At 41.0% G+C, this 21,372-nt stretch overlaps 2 protein-coding genes and 1 non-coding gene across 4 annotated transcripts in view; 2 read left to right on the top strand and 1 right to left on the bottom strand.

Annotated features, from left to right (window-relative positions):
* The window catches only part of TMEM259 (transmembrane protein 259), a 99,513-nt gene extending 96,715 nt beyond the window's left edge, over nucleotides 1-2,798 (bottom strand). The window contains exons 1-2 of one of the 2 annotated variants that reach the window (XM_053702817.1): nucleotides 2,686-2,798; nucleotides 1,935-2,160 (exon numbers count right to left, since the gene is read on the bottom strand). In XM_053702817.1, coding sequence (XP_053558792.1) covers nucleotides 1,935-2,132 — 198 coding nt within the window. In that variant the 5' untranslated portion in view covers nucleotides 2,133-2,160; nucleotides 2,686-2,798. Of the gene's footprint in view, nucleotides 1-1,934; nucleotides 2,161-2,643 lie in introns of both variants that reach the window. The other variant, XM_053702816.1, reaches the window with a different exon arrangement.
* Nucleotides 2,799-3,067: 269 nt separating this feature from the next.
* LOC128650647 (U6 spliceosomal RNA) lies at nucleotides 3,068-3,174 on the top strand. Its single transcript, XR_008400918.1, has one exon. It is a non-coding gene; the product is annotated as a U6 spliceosomal RNA (small nuclear RNA).
* Nucleotides 3,175-3,672: 498 nt separating this feature from the next.
* The window catches only part of LOC128647985 (uncharacterized), a 103,181-nt gene continuing 85,481 nt past the window's right edge, over nucleotides 3,673-21,372 (top strand). The window contains exon 1 of the mRNA XM_053700665.1: nucleotides 3,673-3,739. The gene's annotated coding sequence lies outside the window, so the exon portion shown is untranslated. The remainder of the gene's footprint in view (nucleotides 3,740-21,372) is intronic.

Below are 21,372 nucleotides of genomic sequence, written 5' to 3'. Positions count from 1 at the left end.
GAGTTTAAAGGAATATGAAACAATATTTTTCTTTCCTAAATCAGATAAAGAATACAATTTTAAAAAACTATTAAATTTGCTTATTAAATTTGCTTCACTCACTTGGTATCCTTTGTTGAAGGATCAGGAATGCACTAGTGGGAGCTAGCAGAACACATAGGGAGAGCCAATGACAAGAGGTATATATGTCCAGCCGCCAAGCAGCAGCTAGCTCCTAGTAGTGAATTGCTGCTCCTGAACCAAATTAGATATGCCTTTCAACAAAGAATACAAAAAGAACTAAGCAAATAAGATAAAGAAGTAAATTGGAATGTTGTTTGAAATTACATATTCTGTAATCATAAGTCTAATTTGGCTTTGCTGTCTTGTAAAAGCAAAGGTTGGGAGCTGCAGAGAACTGCTGGTCCTAAATAGACAGTCAGTCACATGACCCTGCTGCACAATTGCTGCTGCGGCCCCAGAACAGAACTTTAAACTATGTGTTTAACCACATTGCAGAGATTAAACACGTAGAATTGGAGTGACCGTAGTGTTAAAATTAGATGCACAAATTAAAGGGACACTGAACCAAATTTTTTTATTTTGTAATTCAGATAGATTATGAAATTTGAAGCAACTTTCTAATTTGCTCCTATTATCAAATTTTCTTCATTCTCTTGGTATCTTTATTTGAAATGCAAGAATGTAAGTTTAGATGCCGGCCCATTTTCTGTGAACAACCTGGGTTGTCCTTGGTGACTGGTGGATAAATTCATCCACCAATAAAAAAGTGCTGTCCAGAGTTCAGAACCCCAAAAAAGCTTAGACACCTTCTTTTTCAAATAAAGATAGCAAGAGAACAAAGAAAAATTGATAATAGGAGTAAATTAGAAACCTTTAGCAATCTATGACATAAAACAAGAGTTAGTCAATTACATAGGAGATATATATCAAAGCCATATCAACCAATAGAAACTATTCCATATACAACATACTATATTAAAACTTAGTATTTGATATACCTAAGAATAGTAACCACATTAGCTTTTTAATGCTTCTCAATCATTGCACCTAAATTAGAAAGTTGCTAAAAATTGCATGCTCTAACTGAATCACGAAACAAAAATTTTTTGGGTTCAGTGTCCCTTTAATGTTTGTACTATAATGACCCTTTAAATCCTGGACTGCGTGAGACCATTAAGAATTTGAGATGATAACTAGGGATGTGCATTCGGATTCTTCATTAGGATCCGAATGCGGAAGTAAGCAGCGGATTGTGCTCTATGGATAATTTCAGAGCCAGATTTATTCTTGTAAAAGATCCCCATTAGGAATTTGAGATGATAACTAGGGATGTGCATTCAAATTCTTCGTGAGGATCCGAATGCGGAAGTAAGCAGCGGTTTGTGCTCTATTGATAATTACAGAGACAGATCGATTCTTGTAAAAGATCCCCATTAGGAATTTGAGATGATAACTAGGGATGTGCATTCGGATTCTTTGTGAGGATCGAATGCGGAAGTAAGCAACGGCTTGTGCTCTATGGATAATTTCAGAGACAGATTGATTCTTGTAAAAGATCCCCACTCTAAGATCTGGATCTCACAGATCTTAGTGTGGGGATCTTTTACAGGAATCAATCCTGCTACGAATATATATATATATATATATATATATATATATATATATATATATATATATATATATATATATGTGTATGAAGTTTGTGTGCTGCTGCTTACTTCCGCATTCGGATTCTCACTAAGAATCGAAATGCACATCCCTAATAATAACACTGCAAGAGGAAAAATTGTCAAACGTTCCTCCAACACTCCATTATCTTGAACGTGAACATATATTGCTTATGTCACTTTGGGCTACATAGCACAGACACAACAAAGCAGCGGTAACAAACATTGTGCTTTATCCAATTTCAAGATAATCCACTTCTTTACCTTAAGGAGTACAAAAAACTCAAATATTCTACGGAAGGATGGAGGAAAGAGGCGCGCATAGGTGACTGCCATCTTGAAGAAAAGTGCATGAAAAAGTCGGTCCCGTACATTGATCAGAGGGTTCTGGTTCAGGTTGGGTGTTCGAACCCGATTCCCATTTGCATTATTTAGGGGGATGTTCCCCTGGTTCTCAGACATTCTGAAGGATTATATGTGATGAGATAACCTGTAAATAAAGGAAAAATTGTTATCCATTTATAGTTATTTCAAAAGAAACAACAGCTAGGGTGACTATTAGTATTTTAAAATGTAGCAATGAGAGGATCTCAGTGTATTTACATGCAGCAGAGAGAGCTTGATTAACAAGCAAATGCAGCACTAAGACGGTCCCTGTGCATTTAACATACAGCAGTGCATTTAGGCAAAATCTGCATTTAGCTTTCTAAAATATTTTAGCGTCCATTCTACAATATTTTACTACAAAAAAATGTATGTGGGTTCAGATGAGGGCTACCAAGTTACAACAATATATCTGCAGCAGAGAAAACAGTGATTGTGCATCTGAAGAGGTCTTCTCTACAGTTACGACTGCATCAGACAGGCTAAGGTTTATACACGTGCACAAATAAGGAGGATTCAAAATATTTATGTGTGGAATAAAGGGACTCGTCACTTCCAAATGAGAAGCTAACAGATGTCTCAAATGTACCAGTGTGGAAGTCAACAGGGGTCCCCGGTGCCGCCCCTCTACCTGTGGGGAGGGGACCCCGCGAACCCTCCGGTGTAAAACGATTTCTGCTTAGCAGAAACTTCCGGTATTTCTTCCGCTTCCGGTGGCCTTCGCCATAGTGGTGACCGTGAGAGTAAGCCGCGGTGCAATCTGGGATAGGGAATGACTCTTCTGTCTTAATTTGCATATGGGCTAACCCAGTATGCATTGCACTTAGAAAGTACAAATAGTTTATAGTGCGAGGAAAATAAGAGGAAACAGAGAACTCGAATTATAAAAATGATTAGTTATATGATATTTCAACATAATTCATTTAAATATAATATAAAAACAATTCATCGCCATATTTTAAATCAGATAAGATTTTTGGTCTATAAATACAAATGAGATCCTCTCTTTAGTCGTGCTCGCTTCGGCAGCACATATACTAAAATTGGAACGATACAGAGAAGATTAGCATGGCCCCTGCGCAAGGATGACACGCAAATTCGTGAAGCGTTCCATATTTTGCCGTCTTTATTCTCACTACGACACTTTCCATTTGAATAAAAATAGTTGCTGAAGTTTTTAACAACTTAGCTACATCACTTTTTGTTGGGGCTTGTGGGGTTACAACTTACAACTGACACGTGTGCCAATTGGGAAAAGTAATTTTAAGTTGGGCTATTAAAACTACAGGCAGTGTCTAGTATATTTTTTGTCAGCCCATGCTACGTTACTAGCGGTTAACTCGTCATTCACAACTCATAAGGCGCATCCTTGTTAATAACGAGATAAGGAAAGTCCCATAATACCACCCATGTGAAGTTAGATATCATACAAATCCCTGCCACATTTTGATTAATGAATAACGAATAATGAAAACGTGTTCTACGTCAAGTGGGTTAAAAAGTGTCGCGCCTCCTATTGTGCAGGTTACTGTTTAGTAGCCTATGCATCAGCCCCTTTGCTATTGTGGTTATTTTAATGTGTGACTTTACACTCCTTTTATTTGCACTGAGTTGCTTGGTTCCTGCTGTTACATTGGGGAGGCTAAATAAATGCTCTGAGCTTCCCATGATAACAGCAGCTTCAGGTAAGTAATTGAAACACTGTGATCTGTGATATTAGTGGGGTTTAAATGGGGTGGGTGTAAAATGATAGAGAATAAAATAAGTTATAATAGCAGTAGAATACCCATGTAGTCTGAGCAAATACTTCTGTTACCTGTAAAAGAGATGTCTTGCTGTTATGAATCAATGTGACATACAATTTGGATCCTCATCTACAAGTATTCACTATCATGGAGATCAGCAATGACTCATTAACACACTCTTCAGCCTATAATCAAGGGGAGTATATTTAATCTAGGCTTACTAGTCCTGTACCTAGGGATGTGCACACTTTTATGTTCTCCAAATGTTTCGTCCAAAACCTCTCAACGAGTTGCTCTTATCTTTTTGTAATAATTATATGGGGCAAAATTAGGGTTGCCACCTTTAGTTTAGGCCAAACTTGAACACTTGATTGTGCCGTGCACAGCAAATTTGTTTTTGCATAAATAGCACATAAACACTAACTCACACTGTGATATTCACACTCGCACACTCTGTATTGCACAGACACACTCTAACAAACACAAACATTCTCACACTCTAACACACTCACACACACATACTCTCACACACAAAGGCCCCAATTTATCAAAGAGCTTGCAGACCTGATCCGACACTGCGGATCAGGTCCGCAAGACCTCGCTAAATGCAGAGAGCAATACGCTCTCCGCATTTAACATTGCACCAGCAGCTCACAAGAGCTGCTGGTGCAACGCCGCCCCCTGCAGACTCACGGCCAATCGGCCGCCAGCAGGGAGGTGTCAATCAACCCGATCGTACTCGATCGGGTTGATTTCCGGCGATTCCTGTCCGCCTGCTCAGAGCAGGCGGACAGGGTTATGGAGCAGCGGTCTTTAGACCGCTGCTTCATAAGTTGTGTTTCTGGCGAGTCTAAAGACTCGCCAGAAACACGGCCCTTCAAGCTCCGTACGGAGCTTGATAAATGGGCCTGAAAGACTCTAACGCGCGCAGACACTAACATACATTCCTACTCAAATACACTCACTCTTTCACACACAGAAAGACACTGACAAAGAAAGAAAAGTATACAAAAGAGTTAGCTCATACTATTACTCAGGCTGCTAGTAATTATGGGACAATGTGCTGATAGTCACTAATAATTATGTATCAAAAATTAAAAATGAAAAGAGCAGTTAACAAATCCTTAACTACTAAAGAGTGACCAAGACCGCACTAGAGTACAGAAAAATAGGCTTTAATGCATCTGTCTGCTAAGCATACTTAAATACACCACAATGATAAAATACATAAAAAACATATTCAGGCGTGCTTGCAAAGAGGTAAAAATGGACAAAAACACAAACCTCTTCAGGGCTGTCACAAGCCTTAGGGCTAGATTTATCAAAGCCATTCTCCTATAATTCCGTCCAAAATAGCGCATACAAACTGATCGTCATATTCATCAAAGCACTCTGCGCCTATAATTGTGCAAATCTGAAAGAAACTTCTTCGCACTCCGCTTGCATTCGCCTAGGCACACAGGCGCGCTCCAGAGTGCAACAATATACATTAGTAATAGGCGTAATTTAACAGCCCAACCTACAAATACTCCCAGTTTCTTATTTATCATTGTTTGGCGCCGATAGGGAACTGAAATTTCGGCTTCAATTGCGTGTTGTATATTTCGCCATACAGACTGAGGCGAACACCATTATAATACATGCTTTTACATCTTGTGATGCAGTACTTTCTTCTTTTAACTAATTTTTCAAAGGCTCAGCGCCAAGAAGAGACTGTTATTGCCAGAAATTTGCGCTTCCACAGGCGCATATGGGTACCAACAGTTTTATATATATATCGATATATTGATATATTTATTTTTGTGATCTTAAATTATCAACATATGGCAAAAACAGCACAGAAACATTATATAATATAAATATAAGCTAAATCATTACCTAAAAAATGCTTTTTTAATAATCAAAACATGGCGGCGTAAATATTTATAGGGATGTACTGTGATAAATAGGGAGTAAATGCTTTTTCCGACAGGCGAAATTTATCATTATTACACCCCAGCTCACCTGCATAAAGTTACGTCTATTTTTTTGATGAATTTAGGCGCACATGTACGCTTCTCCGGAGGCAAGCTGGGGCGCAGTTACAGGTTAAGCACATACAGAGTTCGCTTAGCCTTTGAGAAATCTAGCCCTTAAGGCTGTGACACACTGCAAGCGGAGCGACGCGAGGCAAAGCAGCTGCTTCGCTCCGCGTCGCATCGCTTCTGAAGTTCAGATATTTCATCTCTGAGCGCTCAGCTACGCGACCTGACGCAGCAGAGTGCTCAGAGATGAAAAGGCAGGACACACTGAGCGCACACAGCTGCATGTACACGCTGCGCGTCGCTCCGCTTGCAGTGTGTCACAGGCTTTAGACTTAGAAGCAGGTAAGGTTTGCCTTCCCTCTAGTGGCAACTACTGCCCACTTAACAGCTGATCCTCATGTTGTTTGCTCACCAACAGGACAAAGACACACACAAAGACACATTTACACTCAAACACACCTGAACACATAAAGACACACACATACAAGAGAGAAATAACTGTAGGCATGTGCATTATGTTGCAAATGCACAATGTCACCTTTTTGGCTGTGGCTGTTTCCCACCAAACCCTAACATTTTTATGTCCAGGCCTGACTCAGCTTCAAACCCGGACACACAAATGGAAACCTTAACTGTCTGGGTCATTCTCGGACAGGTGGCACTGGCAACCATAGGCAAAATGTGCTAAAATTGTTTGGGTAAGAATGTAAGGGCAGCAAATATCCCACTGTCTGGGCAACACAAAAACTAAATACATCACTAACTTTTGTACATACAGAGGCAAAGCTAACATTTTTGTCAGGTAACATCAAGCAGCAATATACCTACACAATTATTTTTGTTATTCTTATTATCCAAGATAAACAGGATTACTTTAGAGATCATCCTGGAATCATTTGCTAATCGTCAAACTACTTTAGAAGTCATTTGCACATCACCAGGCTTGTAACATCATCACCTAAAGTGAATAATTCTGGGTGATGGCTTCAGACTGATTAGCAGATTACCTTACTGATTGTTTCACAAGCATGAACAGCCAGTGAATGACTCTAGAGTCATCTCATTTAAATATTTCGGCCCTTGGGCATACTTCAGGATGGCTTCTGATGACTAGTCTTGAGTCATTGATTACTTCAAAATGACTCAAGGAATATATGTTGGCTGACCTCCCAACCGTTCTACATCCTGTGGCATTTGTTGAGAGGTCTTTCTGTCTACCTACCTTCAGCTGTCTACTGTGTCACAGTTTTAAGGTATGTATGAACCATGTCCCGTACAGACATGCCCATAACCCCATCCATGGTCTGCCCGTGACTGAGCCCTTCTTGATGCAACACTACCCACAAAATGACAGTGGGCCCTTTTTAAATTCATGGATCCTGGAAAACCCTTGGGAAATGTTTGGAGGTATGGGTTAGGTGAATTAAAGGGACAGTTTACTCAAAAATTGTCTCCCCTTTAATTTTTTCCCAATAATCCACTTTACCTGCTAGAGTGTATTAAATTGTTTACAAGTATTTCTGTTAACCTTATATTGGCATTTGAAATAGTTTCTTTAGCCTGTGGTATCCTCACCCATCCTGAAAGTTTTTGGCCTCAAGGCCAAGCTGTGTTAACACAACCAGTAGAAGAAATTACACTTCCAGTGGGTTATAGAAGAGATAAGGTAATAAAATGTTAATTTTTCCATTGTTCTCTCCAAGTATTGGTGATTGGTTTATGGACAGATATAAGATAAAGAAGCAGGTATACCTACACAATGTGATAAAGTAATGAGATCTGATTATACCTACAAGCTCAACCCATTTTATTAGGGTGTGGCTTCAAAACACAAAATCTGCTAATTTATATACACAAATAAGCCTTAAAAAGTAAATTTCGGGGGGCGGAGTCTAGCCACGATCCATGATGGCTGCTTTCTAACAGAGCTCCGGTGTCCCCACAAGTAAACGGCAGCTAATCAGTGCTTTCCCAGCTACCAAATGCACTAAGAACGGTGACCGGATCATATACAACTAACTACAGATACCCTTCACCCAGGCTGACTAAATCATCCCCGCGTCTGGTACAGCAGCAGTCGGCTGCCCGGGAGGCCTACAGTTTTAACAGAGCGCTTGCCATAGCGCCGATTAGAGTACATTACACCCGGATCGCCTTACCTAGGCTGGTACCATACCGCTGTGAGCCGTTGACCTCCCTTTGCACTATCCCGGAACATAGCCCTGGTATTACCCGCTCCACGGGAGGCGGCAGCAACACAGACTCCTGGCCGCAGGGGAAATAATAAAACAGGCCGCTCCCACGTGGCAGCGGGAAGAATAAGCAGCGCGGCTATCTCCCCTGGATGGAACAACTCGAACGGCAGGGAGATGTCAGGGGGAGCGGTAAGCACATACCCTAAATATCTAGTGTGAGCACAGCAGCTAAATACATAACTGAAAATCTAATCAGGCACCTCTAACAGGCTCAAGGGACTGTGACACTCAGACCTCACACAAGCAGTGAAGGACCTCATATTAATCACATAGAGGAATATTTTATTAATACCTGAAGGGGAAAAGACTTATAACCATACAAAAATTATAAAGACGCATACTCACACAGGGACAACACAAGGGAATGGCAAGTAAAAGAAATGCAAAGCCACCCAAGGGTGTTCAGTCATCAAATATGGAAAACTACCTTATCCCCACGGATGCACCCACATCTTCTAGCAAACCTCTAGGTGACGCAGCTACTTTTGTTACACCTTTACAGGCCCCAGGCTCTGAGCAGGGTGCTCACTCCTTTTGTTATCTCACCAAAGAGGACATTAGACATTTGTCCTCTAAAGAGGACATCAAAGAGGCGATGCAGGATTTTAGAGCTATGTTTGGGGAGCTAAAGAGGGATGTGGCTCGGGTTGATCAGTGAGTTACACTGGTAGAGGAAAGGCAGGAGGCCATGAATTCAGATCTACAGCACCAGTCTAGCCAAATGCAGGCCCAGGAAGGGGCTGTACAAACCCTAATGGACCGCATAGAGGATCTTGAAAACAGGAGTAGGAGGAATAACCTCCGCCTCCGTGGCATTCCTGAGGTAATAGATCCACCTGCACTTCTGCAATACCTGCAGGATTACATAAGATACCTAAAGCAGGATGATGCTGCGCTTGATATTCAAATTGAAAGAGCACATAGGGCTCTAGCCCGAAACCACCTAGCAGAGCACCCCCAAGGGACATCATTGTAAAGTTTCTATCATTTCGCGACAAGGAAGATGTCCTGAGGCTTGCAAGAGGCAGACACCAGATAGAGTTTAGAGGAGCAGAGGTGCAGGTTTATTCAGACCTTTGTCCAGTCACCCTGCAGAAGAGAAGGGAAATGAGATTTGCAACAACGGTGCTGAAAGAGAGCAGGATCCCCTACAGATGGGACTTCCCCACTAGCATAATTGCCACAAGAAATAACAGGTCCCATGTCCTAAGAACAATGGACGACTTACCAAGCTTCAATCAAGCCTTGGGCCTAGACATAAGGCCGCCACGGGTCTTAGAAGCTGCTCCACAGCGACCTCCTGAGAGAGGCCAAGACGAAAACCTGCGGAACCTAAATTAGCGGCCGGGGGCTTGATCTTTGTCCTGGGTCGGGCCGCCCGACCGCTGATTGCACAGACTGAAGGCAGCTTTCTTGCTAGTATTTGAAGGGGGGACTTACCCTGGACTCAAAGGTCGTATACTGTATTGCATGTATGTGATTGCATTACTGTGCACAGTTGAAATGGTTTGGTTAGCACAAGTTGTTTACTGTTTTTTCCTCCTAATATATATATAGCACCTGTTAGGTTCAGAATATTAGCCGGTAGCACACTGTCAGTGTAGAACCTCAATAGCTTTAATAACACTTCACCAGGGAAAAGTGGGGCCACGGTACACACAAAACCCAGTCCGGGGCAACTAATTGACAGCCCTTGAAAGAGAGCCAAGGAGAGTAGATAGATGGTAGGTGATAACACTAGACTTACCCTAAGCAATAAACCGCAGTGCCCCCTCATTAAAGATACAGTTAAGAAAAATATACAGCTTTGGACTGGTCCTTAAGCCCAACAGGTCTGACCCCTAGATTTATGAGGTAAATTGAGTCCTATAATAGCTTATACACTGGCATGTGAGGTCAGATGACAAGGTGCTAACCCTAGCTTAGCTTAACAGAGGAAATGGGAAATACCGGTCACTATTTTACTGTATTGTATTAAGGATTGCACTGATTTACAATTGAAAGTTTTAAATGTTTATCTGCATAGCGTTTACGGGGGGACGACTGCCCCCTGGTTTTGTTACATTTGATCATTGGAGCTCCCATTTTCGGAGAGTGATCCAATCTTTGTAAATTACTGTAAAGTTACTATTTTTTGTATTTATTTTTGTGAGTACAGCATTCTTTTTTCATAGTATTATCTTTAAAATTGAATTCTTAAAGTAACACACCAAAGACAGTTACTCTTCTCTTTTCTCACTTTTCTTCGCTCTTCTTCTTTGCCCCAATCCCCCCTTCCTCCCATTCCTAACCCCCCTCCCTCACCTTCATCTCCCTTCCCCCCCAATCCCCCCAACCCCCTACATTCCCCTCCCACCACCACAGCCCCTCCCTCTTCCCCACTAGCTTACTCCTCCCATCCTCTCCTCAACCCCTCCATCCATCCTCTCCCAGCCCCTTCCTTATACTTTTTCCCAGCCCCCTCTCTCCTGCCTTTCTCTTCCTTGCTTTTCACTGCTATCCCCCCTTAGTCCCTCACTAGCGTTTGTTTTTTTTGTTTTTTTTCTCTCCCTCTATCCTCTCACCCCCCTTAACCTCATTTGCACAGAAGCGCAATCTCCCTTCAAGTAAAGCATCATGGAAAGAAGGCGAGGTTGTGCTGAGCCCCCCCCATTTGAAATAATATCAATCAATGCGAAAGGCCTCAACAGCCCCAGTAAAAGAGCTATAGCACTCAGGGATGTACACAGGATGGGAGGGGACATAGTTTTTTGGCAGGAGACTCATTTCCCTTCGGGTCATGAGCCACAATGGTCCAATCACCGCTATCCCATGGCCTATTTCGCATCAGGCCCTGCCAAAAACAATGGGGTCGGGATTATGTTTAGTGCCAAGATGCCCTTCAAGATACAACAGCAGTATGCCGACCCTGAAGGTAGATTCATTCTACTCACGGGCTCCCTGTTTGGCAGGCCTCTCACCTTAGCCAATGTATACTGCCCTAATCGAACCCAGCACCTCTTTCTCTCTGGGGTCACTCGCAAAATTGCAGAAATAAAAGTTGGGGTGCTCTATTTGGGGGGAGATTTTAATGCTCCTCTGGATCCCTCACTTGATACCTCCGATGGCCTTTCCAGCACTCCCCACAAAAACTTGAAACGAATGACGGCCTTACTGGCTGAGCTAGCAGTCCACGATGTCTGGTGCATGCACCACCCTCATCACAGAAATTACACGTTCTACTCACACCCTCATAGAAAATATTCAAGAATTGACTACATTTTCACTGACACAATAGGCCTAACATACACTAGAAGCAGCAATATACACGCAATCACATGGTCGGACCATGCACCAGTTAGCTGCAGAGTAGCCTGGCCCAGCGCCCCGCTTACGTCTTATACGTGGAAGCTTGACGACACTCTGCTGGACGACTCTCTGTTTTCAGCCGAGATCAAAAAAGCATTAATTGAATTTTTTCACCTAAATGCTGACGATAGCATAGAGAACTCTACCATATGGGAGGCACACAAGTGCACCATAAGAGGTCTCCTAATTAGCCGAAAAGCGAAACTGAACAAGCTAAGGATGGAACGCTACAAGTCCCTTCTGGGCTGCGTTGAGAAAGCAGAACAACAGCATAAAGCTTGCCCCCTTGATGGAGACAAACTGAAGCTTCTGACCTCTGCCAGATCAGATCTCCTGCGCTTCTTGCAGGAGGACCACCAAAAAAAGGCCCTCATATTGAGACAAACATACTTTGAGCACGGAGATAGGGCGGGGAAACTGTTAGCAAGGGCTATAGCTAGGAAAAAAATAAAGGCGTATGTCCATCACATGCAGGGAAGGGACGGCATAGTTAAGGCAGATGGAGCTTCGATTGCAAAGATTTTTAAAGAATATTACGAAACACTATATGATCTACAGAAGTCCACCGGGGATGGAGCAGGTGACTCACAGCCGCTTCAGGCAGTAGAGGAGATTCGGAACTATCTAGGTGATGTTCATCTCCCACAGATCACGATGGAGGAGGCAGAGGCACTGGACTCTCCTATCACTCTAGACGAAGTCAAGAAGGCCATAAAGGACCTACCCTCAGGAAAAAGTCCAGGGTCGGACGGCTTCGGTCTTAAATACTATAAGACATTCACCGACGTTCTAGCACCAGAACTTGTTACGATCTTTAACTTGCTGGCCCATAACCCCACATTGCCAAGCTCCATGTTGGAAGCTTTCATAGTGGTGATCCCGAAGCCTGGGAAATCGCAAGACAGACCTGAGAATTACAGGCCCATTTCGCTTTTAAACTCAGACGTTAAAATTCTGGCGAAAATCCTGGCGACCCGGTTGAATAGACTCCTCCCGAGCATGATATCAACTGACCAAGTGGGCTTCATCCCAGCTCGAGAAGCCAGGGATAACACCCTGAAGGTGCTACAGATGATCACACGTGCACATGTAACGGGAGCCCCACTGTCCTTGGTAACAACGGACGCCGAGAAAGCGTTTGACCGTGTGAGCTGGTTGTTCATACGGCAAACGCTAGAGAAATTCGGCTTTGGCAATAGCTTTATAAACCGGACAATGTCCCTGTACTCCACACCCAATGCCAGGGTCAGAGTTAACAGCATGATGTCCGATACATTTCAGATCAAAAACGGAACCAGGCAGGGATGTCCCCTCTCGCCTCTCCTTTTTGCTCTTACCATCGAGGTCCTTGCAGCCAAAATCAGAAACAACCCCACGATCAAGGGTTTTGTGGTGGGTAACACAGAGCACAAACTTTCAATGTACGCGGACGACGTGTTATTAACAATCTCAGATTCAGCAAATTCCCTGGCTGCGGCAATGCAGGAATTCTCGGCGTTCGGTAAAGTCTCAAACTTTTTGCTTAACCCTCAGAAGTCAGAAATCCTAAACATCTCGGAATCACCGTCATCGTTTGACACTCTCAAAAACACTTGCCCCATCAAAATTGCCTCACACCAGATTAAGTACCTAGGGATACTGATTACGCCTAACCTGGCAGAAATCTCTGATCTTAATTATAAGAATATTAGAGATGATATACTCAAAGACCTTGCAAACTGGAAGAAAAAATCTATCTCATGGATGGGACGGGTGGGAGTAATCAAAATGAACGTGCTCCCAAGGATGCTTTATGTAATGCAGGCGGTCCCACTGGCACCATCCACAAATTACGTTCAACAGGTACAAACCGCTGTTGAGGCTTATATTTGGAATGGGATAAAGCCAAGAATCAGAAAACACACAATTTATTTACCCAGAGAAAGAGGGGGACTCGGAGTCCCACTTTTGAGGTAATATCAAAGAGCCATCTCCTTACAGAGATTGGTTGAATGGAGCCAGGGCTCCTGCAACAAGGCATGGATTCAAATTGACAATGAGATCGTCCGAAGGGGTAATACGGGCGCGCTGGCCTGGATTTCTCCTAATGGTCGGCCAAACCTAATCAAACAATATCCCATGATTCAAGAAGTGCTCCAGTGCTGGGATGCGCAACTTAAAGTAGACTCTTTCATCTCTACGCCTACCTCACGCAACATCCCAATTAGGGAAAACCCAGACCTGGGCATGGAGACGAAACCGTTCCAGCCGGGTGCGTATTACCGCCTGGCTGACACGGCTATATCCAATATCCTACAGAAGGATAAGCTCAGACCGCAAGTTGAGATGGCGGAATGGGACCCAGCCGTCTTCGGCTCGTGGTTCAGAGTAGCTCAAATCTCTCACTACTACACCATGCACAAACACAAATCGGAATTGCATAGAAGTAGAACGCTCTTTGAAACGTTCTGCACGGCACCACAGGCACCAACCCATCTAATATCAAAGATATATAAGCTTCTGCTCACCAAGGGGGACACAATACTCCCATCCTACGCACATGCTTGGCAAACGGAGCTTGGTCTGGAGATAGGTATGAAGGATTGGATTAAAATATTTAGAAAAGCGAAAAAAGCGTCGGTCTCAATGAGACTACAGGAGACGCATTACAAATTTCTAAGTAGATGGTACTTGTCTCCTAGCAGGCTCCAGAGAATATACCTGCAAACAAAGGGGGAGTGCTGGAGGGGCTGTGGAGAGAGTGGAACTCTGTTGCACATTTGGTGGAACTGCCCTATTATAAAACCTTTTTGGGAGGGGGTGCTGGGGGAGATGAGCAGAATCCTTAAAATAATCATGCCTCCAAACTCAACTTACCTCATCTACCACGAGCTACCCAAGATAATTGGGGAAGACAAATATCTGCTCTTCATGCTAATGCTTAATGGTGCTAAAGGGCTCATCCCGAAATTTTGGAAGAAAGCTCAGGCCCCTAACATCCAGGAATGGAGATCCAGAGTGGTTGATCTTCTTAACCTCGAAAGGTACCACTATTTGAAAACTGGCAAACTAGCTACGCACAAAATTATGCTACTAACCTGGGAGGGAAGGGGAATATGACCAGACAACTTCAAGAACACCTTGTAATGGGTGTTAGAACCCTCAGTCCAGAGACCCCCCTTCCATCCCTATATCCCTTCTCCCCCTTTTTCTTTTTTTTTCTTTTTTTTTTTTTTCCCCTCCTCTCTCTTCCCATTTCGCTTCCCTTTTCCCCCTCCTCTCCTAATCTGCTCTCACCTTTCTCTTTGTCTTTTTGCCAAGTTCTGTTTTGACAGTTAAAGCCCTGTATGGGCTGAAACTCCAGGTGACAGGTTGAAGCCCAGCTGTATGACTCAGGCAAGCTGGGCAATCAGGTTCAAATGTTATTTAAGCCCCTGGTGTTTGGCTTATGAGAATATTATTACTATTTAATACTTGTGAGGATATGTCCTCACTAAAACAAGCTCATAATCACTTGTACTGATGGACAGCAGCTTAACTGTATAACTGACAGACATATGTGCTAGTTATAAATCTTGGTATGATGATCAACAAATGTTAATGCCGACACTTTTTGTTTATATCACAGATTGTAACTCTAACCTTTTACAAAAATGTCATCTGATGTATGTTGTTATCTATTTTCAATAACAATAAAGCTTGTTTTATAAAAAAAAAAAAAAGTAAATGTCATACTTTTTATTCTCTGCAGCTGGTAAAAAAAGTAATTGGAAACACATTAAGGGAAAAACAATTTTATAGTATACTGTCCCTTTAACCCTGCTTGTCTCTTACTGCTGAGCCATTTTCACACCAATGTGCTAGAACTGTTTTTAGTTGTTTGGTCCTCATTAAATTCACACATTAATTGTAACTTTTGTCTATGAGGTCCCCATACAAATTTTACATCTTATTTTCATCACACCAAGCATTTTTGGAAAATAACTCCAGTTTGCTGAAATATCATGATATGGGAAAACACCACAACAAGAAACAAAAAAAAAAGGTAATTATTTGCACAGTATTCATTATTTCTTAAATTTCTAAATACTTCCAACCCAGATTAAGCATCATTTGACCTTCAAAAAACAAACTGCTAGATTACGAGTCTTGCGTTAGCCTTAAAAAGCAGCGTTGAGAGGTCCCAACGCTGCTTTTTAACTCCCGCTGGTATTACGAGTCTGGCAGGTACAGGTGTACCGCTCACTTTTTTTCCGTGACTCGAGCTTACCGCAAATCCCCTTACGTCAATTGCGTATCCTATCTTTTTAATGGGATTTGCCTAACGCCGGTATTATGAGTCTTGGAAGAAGTGAGCGGTAGACCCTCCCCTGTCAAGACTCCTACCGCATTTAAAAGTCAGTAGTTAAGAGTTTTATGGGCTAACGCCGTAGCATAATACTCTTAACTAAAGTGCTAAAAAGTACACTAACACCCATAAACTACCTATTAACCCCTAATCTGCCGACCGGACATCGCCGCCACTGTAATAAATATATTAACCCCTAAACCGCCGCACTCCCGCCTTGCAAACACTAGTTACATTTTATTAACCCCTAATCTGCCGTCCCTAACATCGCTGACACCTATCTACATTTATTAACCCCTAATCTGCCGCCCCCAACGTCGCCGCTACTATATTAAATTTATTAACCCTTAAACCTAAGTCTAACCCCCCCTAACTTAAATATAATTTAAATAAAATGAAATAAAATTACTAAAATTAAATAAATTAATCCTATTTAAAACTAAATACTTACTGATAAAATAAACCCTAAGATAGCTACAATATAACTAATAGTTACATTGTAGCTAGCTTAGGGTTTATATTTATTTTACAGGCAACTTTGTATTTATTTTAACTAGGTACAATAGTTATTAAATAGTTATTAACTATTTAATAACTACCTAGCTAAAATAAATACAAATTTACCTGTAAAATAAATCCTAACCTAAGTTACAATTACACCTAACACTACACTATCATTAAATTAATTTACTAAATTACCTACAATTAAATATACTAATTAACTAAAGTACAAAAAAAAATTTAATTACAGAAAATAAAAAAATAATTACAAGATTCTTAAACTAATTACACCTACTCTAATCCCCCTAATAAAATTAAAAAAAAACCCAAAATAATAAAATTCCCTACCCTATACTAAATTACAAATAGCCCTTTAAAAGGGCCTTTTGCGGGGCATTGCCCCAAAGTAATCAGCTCTTTTACCTGTAAAAAAAAATACAATACCCCCCCTCAACATTAAAACCCACCACCCACACTCCCAACCCTATTCTAAAACCCACACAATCCCCCCTTAATAAAACCTAACACTACCCCCTTGAAGATCACCCTACCTTGAGCTGTCTTCACCCACCCGGGCACAAGTGGACCTCCAGAGGGGCAGAAGTCTTCATCCGATTCGGGCAGAAGAGGTCCTCCAAGCGGCAGAAGTCTTCATCCAGACAGCATCTTCTATCTTCATCCATCCGGAGCGGAGCGGGATCATCTTCAATCCAGCCGACGCGGAGCATCCTCTTCAAATGAAGTCCAAGCGAAGAATGAAGGTTCCTTTAAATAACTTCATCCAAGATGGCGCCCCTTGAATTCTGATTGGCTGATAGGATTCTATCAGCCAATCGGAATTAAGGTAGGAAAAATCCTATTGGCTGATCCAATCAGCCAATAAGATTGAGCTTGCATTCTATTGGCTGTTCCTATCAGCCAGTTAATAACTATTCTACCTAGTTAAAATAAATACAAAGTTGCCTGTAAAATAAATATAAATCCTAAGCTAGCTACAATGTAACTATAAGTTATATTGTAGCTAGCATGGGGTTTATTTTATAGGTAAGTATTTAGTTTTAAATAGAAATAATTTATTTAATTGTAGTTATTTTATTTTAGATTTATTTAAATTATATTTAAATTAGGGGGGTTAGGGTTAGACTTAGAGGGTTAATAAGTATAGTTAGGTTGTGGCGACATTGGGGGGCAGTTTAGGGGTTAATAAATATAATGTAGGGTTCAGCGATGTTGGGGGCAGCAGATTAGGGGTTCATAGGGATAATGTAGGTGGCGGCGGTGTCCGAAGCGGCAGATTAGGGGTTAATAATATTATGCAGGTGTCGGCGATGTCGGGGGCGGTGGATTAGGGGTTAATAAGTGTAAGATTAGGGGTGTTTAGACTCGGGGTTCATGTTAGGTGTAGACATAAAATTCATTTCCCCATAGGAATCAATGGGGCTGCGTTAGGAGCTGAACGCTGCTTTTTGGCAGGTGTTAGGTTTTTTTCAGCCGGCTCAGCCCCATTGTTATCTATGGGGAAATCGTGCATGAGCACGTTTAGCCAGTTTACCGCTACCGTAAGCAAGGCTGGTATTGAGGTGAGATGTGGAGCTAAATTTTGCTCTACGCTCACCTTTTTTTGGATAACGCCGGGTTTAAAAAAAACCGTAATACCAGCGGTGTCTTAAGGGAGCGGTGAAAAAAAAAAAGGCTCGTTAGCAACGCACCCCTGTTACCGCAAAACTTGTAATCTCTGTGAAAATAAATAATACAAGTTGAAAGTAAACACGTTCGGTGAAGCGCAATTTAAAGCGTATTGGGATATCATGACCTAACCTCTGGTTATGTTACTCTTGAATAAGAAGTTGCACAAAATACATTAAAATTACATTAAAAAGTACAGTTACACTCATAATAATACCATCTAATAAAAATTATTGGAAAAAAATTGCATTAAAAAGTTATAAGGATTCTAAAGATATGAGGTCTCAGGTGTTAGGAAAAAAAGGGGCGGCAAAGGGCTTTATCATAGAGATACATCCATATACATGTCTAACTATGTATGTGTATATTTATATGTCTCTGTGTACATATGTATTTATATATGTATTCACAGACCTATATACACATATAAATACAAAAATACACATATATATATATATATATATATATATATATATATACAGTGTATATATATATATATACTGTATATATATATATATATATATATATATACCGTATATAACGGGACAGTTCACCAAAAACAATTCTCCCATTTAAATTGTTCCCAATGGTCCATTTTACCTGCTGGAGTGTATTAAATTGTTTACAAGTAGCTCATTTACCCCTATTTTCGCCTTTGAAATAGCTAATTTAGCTTGTGGTTTCCCAACCTATACTGAAAGTTTTGATACAGGAGTTTCAGCTATTGAATATCCTAAGTAAACACAGCCAGCAGAAGAAATATAAGATAAAGTGTGTGTACACAAAGTGATAAAATAATGAGATATGATATAACTTGAAGCTTAACCCATTGTAATAGGCTGTGGTTTAAAAAGCACAAAACCAGCTACTTCATATACACACAAAAAACCTGAAATGAAAATGTAATTTCTCATACATTTTATACTCTGCAGCTGGTATAACAAGTCATTGGTAATACATTATTTAAAAAACTATTTTACAGTGTACTGTCCCTTTAAGTGCATTGGAGAACTTTGCACTCAAATAGAGGAAAACATGTAAAATCATATTTATGCAATATTCATATTTAATAAAGTTTTTAACTATGTATTTACTGTAAATACTTCACATTGCATTAATGTTCTTCACATAGGGGAATATGTTCTAAGTATGTTTACATAGATATTCTTTTTTATCTTTTTATATATATATATATAAATAAAACAGCGGGTGTTCCAGCACTCCGACCTTGGTAAATAGTCCAGAACCTGGGTGCAATCCTTAAAAAATATACAAAACAAAATTCAGAAATTAAGGGCACTCTCAGGGTTTGTGATAATTGCGTGTCAGCAAAATGTTTTCTTTTATTGTTCTTAGTAACAACATTTATTGGTCGGCGTTTCGGCTTTCACAGAAGCCTTCATCAAGACGAGTCAAAACTCATATTGGCTATCAGCCGTGCTCACCAAACCGGGGAAATCGTGGCCAGCACTCTCGATCCTTAAACAACAACCCAAGGTTCTTCCAAAAGATTAGACAAAGTTCCAATGAAGGGATTCACTCACCAGGATTTTGCACAACCATCACCTTTAATAAGTGTAACGTTTCGGGGTTTTCAGCCCATTCCTCAGACAATAAAATATGTGTTACATATTTTATTGTCTTAGGAAGGGGGTGAAACCCCAAAACATTACACTAATTTAAGGTGATGGTTGTGCAAAATCCAAGGCAAAAATATATTTAATAACACTGCTAAGTTAATGAAAAACAAATATTAAAATCATTAAAGTGAAGCTCCAGTTTTTCAGCAGCATTACCATTCATTGCCTTGCTGATTTTCTAGGATGAGTATTGGATAATTAAAAATGAACCCTGATAAAAATCATAGTAATAGGAGGCTATTTGAGAACAATAAGACTGCAATAAAATCAGCAAATTGGAAGACGTCAGACTAAGTGCAAAATCTTATTGCGATGCCTGATTTTAAACTTTCTTTTATTAGGTGTCACACAGTCTTGTTGTTATCTAAATATAAGAGACAGGAATAAAGGAACAGGAGCCCCCCCCCCCCCCCCACACACACACCCATTAAAATTTTATATTTATTAAAATGCTTCTTAGATGTTATTAATGGTTGTGTGTGCAAGTGACTCATTGAGCTTTCAAAGGTAAGCTGTGTGCACCTTTATCTGACACACATGCTCTGAGTGCAGGCAAAGTCTTGTGTAATACCACAGTACGCTGTGTGACTGAGTATGCCAAGCAAGCCATACATGAGAAGTGTTATTACAAAAAGGGTAATAACTTTTCTCAGAAGCATTTTTGTAAATGCAGTCTAAAATTAACTGTTGCAGATTTCAGATTTTATTTTCTCTCTCTTCAAACACATTTTCCTCAGCTGCTGTTTTCATGTTCTAATGCACTATAAATAGCATTGTTTTTGAGAGCAAAAAAAATCGACATCAATTTTAATGGGGCAGAATAATGCAGCCGAACTACACAAGGGCGCCACATGGCCTAGTACAGTCACCTCACAATGGGTATAAGATAAAGTGGAACAATCACACACATGTTTAGCACCTCCAGGTGCTATAGTGCAATCTGGGACTTCTCGGCTGCCCAGCTGACTGTCCACCATGTAATCCTGGAACCAGTTGCAACCGCTAACTGCATATTCAAAAGGACAACGTAAACCAACTTCCAACAAGTACTCTGGGCAAGTGTTGTAAAATAAAACACTATTTATGAAAATTTTATTTATTTTTAATAAATAAATTTTATTTTACAACACTTGCCCAGAGTACTTGTTGGACATTGTACTAGGCCATGTGGCGCCTGTGTGTTATTTGTTTTTAGAACAATATTGTGAGGCAAGTTAATCCAAATAAATGAGGAGCACTCGCTCAAACGGATGAAGATAAAAACTTTTTATTTGAGTTCCAATAAAAACATCCTCATTCCAGGATGATGATATTAAGGTTGCAAGCGGCAATGTGGGTGAATAGGAGTTGAACTCCTATTCATCCAGGAGTGAATTCCTATTCACCCACATTGCCGCTTGCAAGCTTAATATCATCACCCTGGAATGTGGATGTTTTTATTGGAACTCAAATAAAAAGTTTTTATCTTCATCCATTTGAGCGAGTGCTCCTCATTTATTTGGATTAACTTTGAATTGTGTGGAACAGAGGATAGCACGCCAGCGGATGATTGGTCCTTGCAGCTGTGAGATCCACCCACCTCACGAAGTAACCATCGGCTGAGGCAGAGAAGCCGGGGCTGGAACGGATTGATGACGTCACCTGTCAGTAGAGAGGGGGACGAGGAGGGGATCTGTGCCGACTGGAGGGTAGATAAATAGGTAAATCCTTTACCCGTCTGACCGCAAGTATTGAAGAAGCGGCGAGCAGAGGTTGGATGTGTTCCCGTGGACCAGTTTCTCATCTGGGCGGA

This window comes from Bombina bombina, chromosome 2, assembly GCF_027579735.1.
Source record: "Bombina bombina isolate aBomBom1 chromosome 2, aBomBom1.pri, whole genome shotgun sequence".
NCBI classification, from domain to species: Eukaryota; Metazoa; Chordata; class Amphibia; order Anura; family Bombinatoridae; genus Bombina; species Bombina bombina.
Note: the sequence above shows the minus strand (reverse complement) of the source record. Positions and strands in the feature narration are given on the sequence as shown.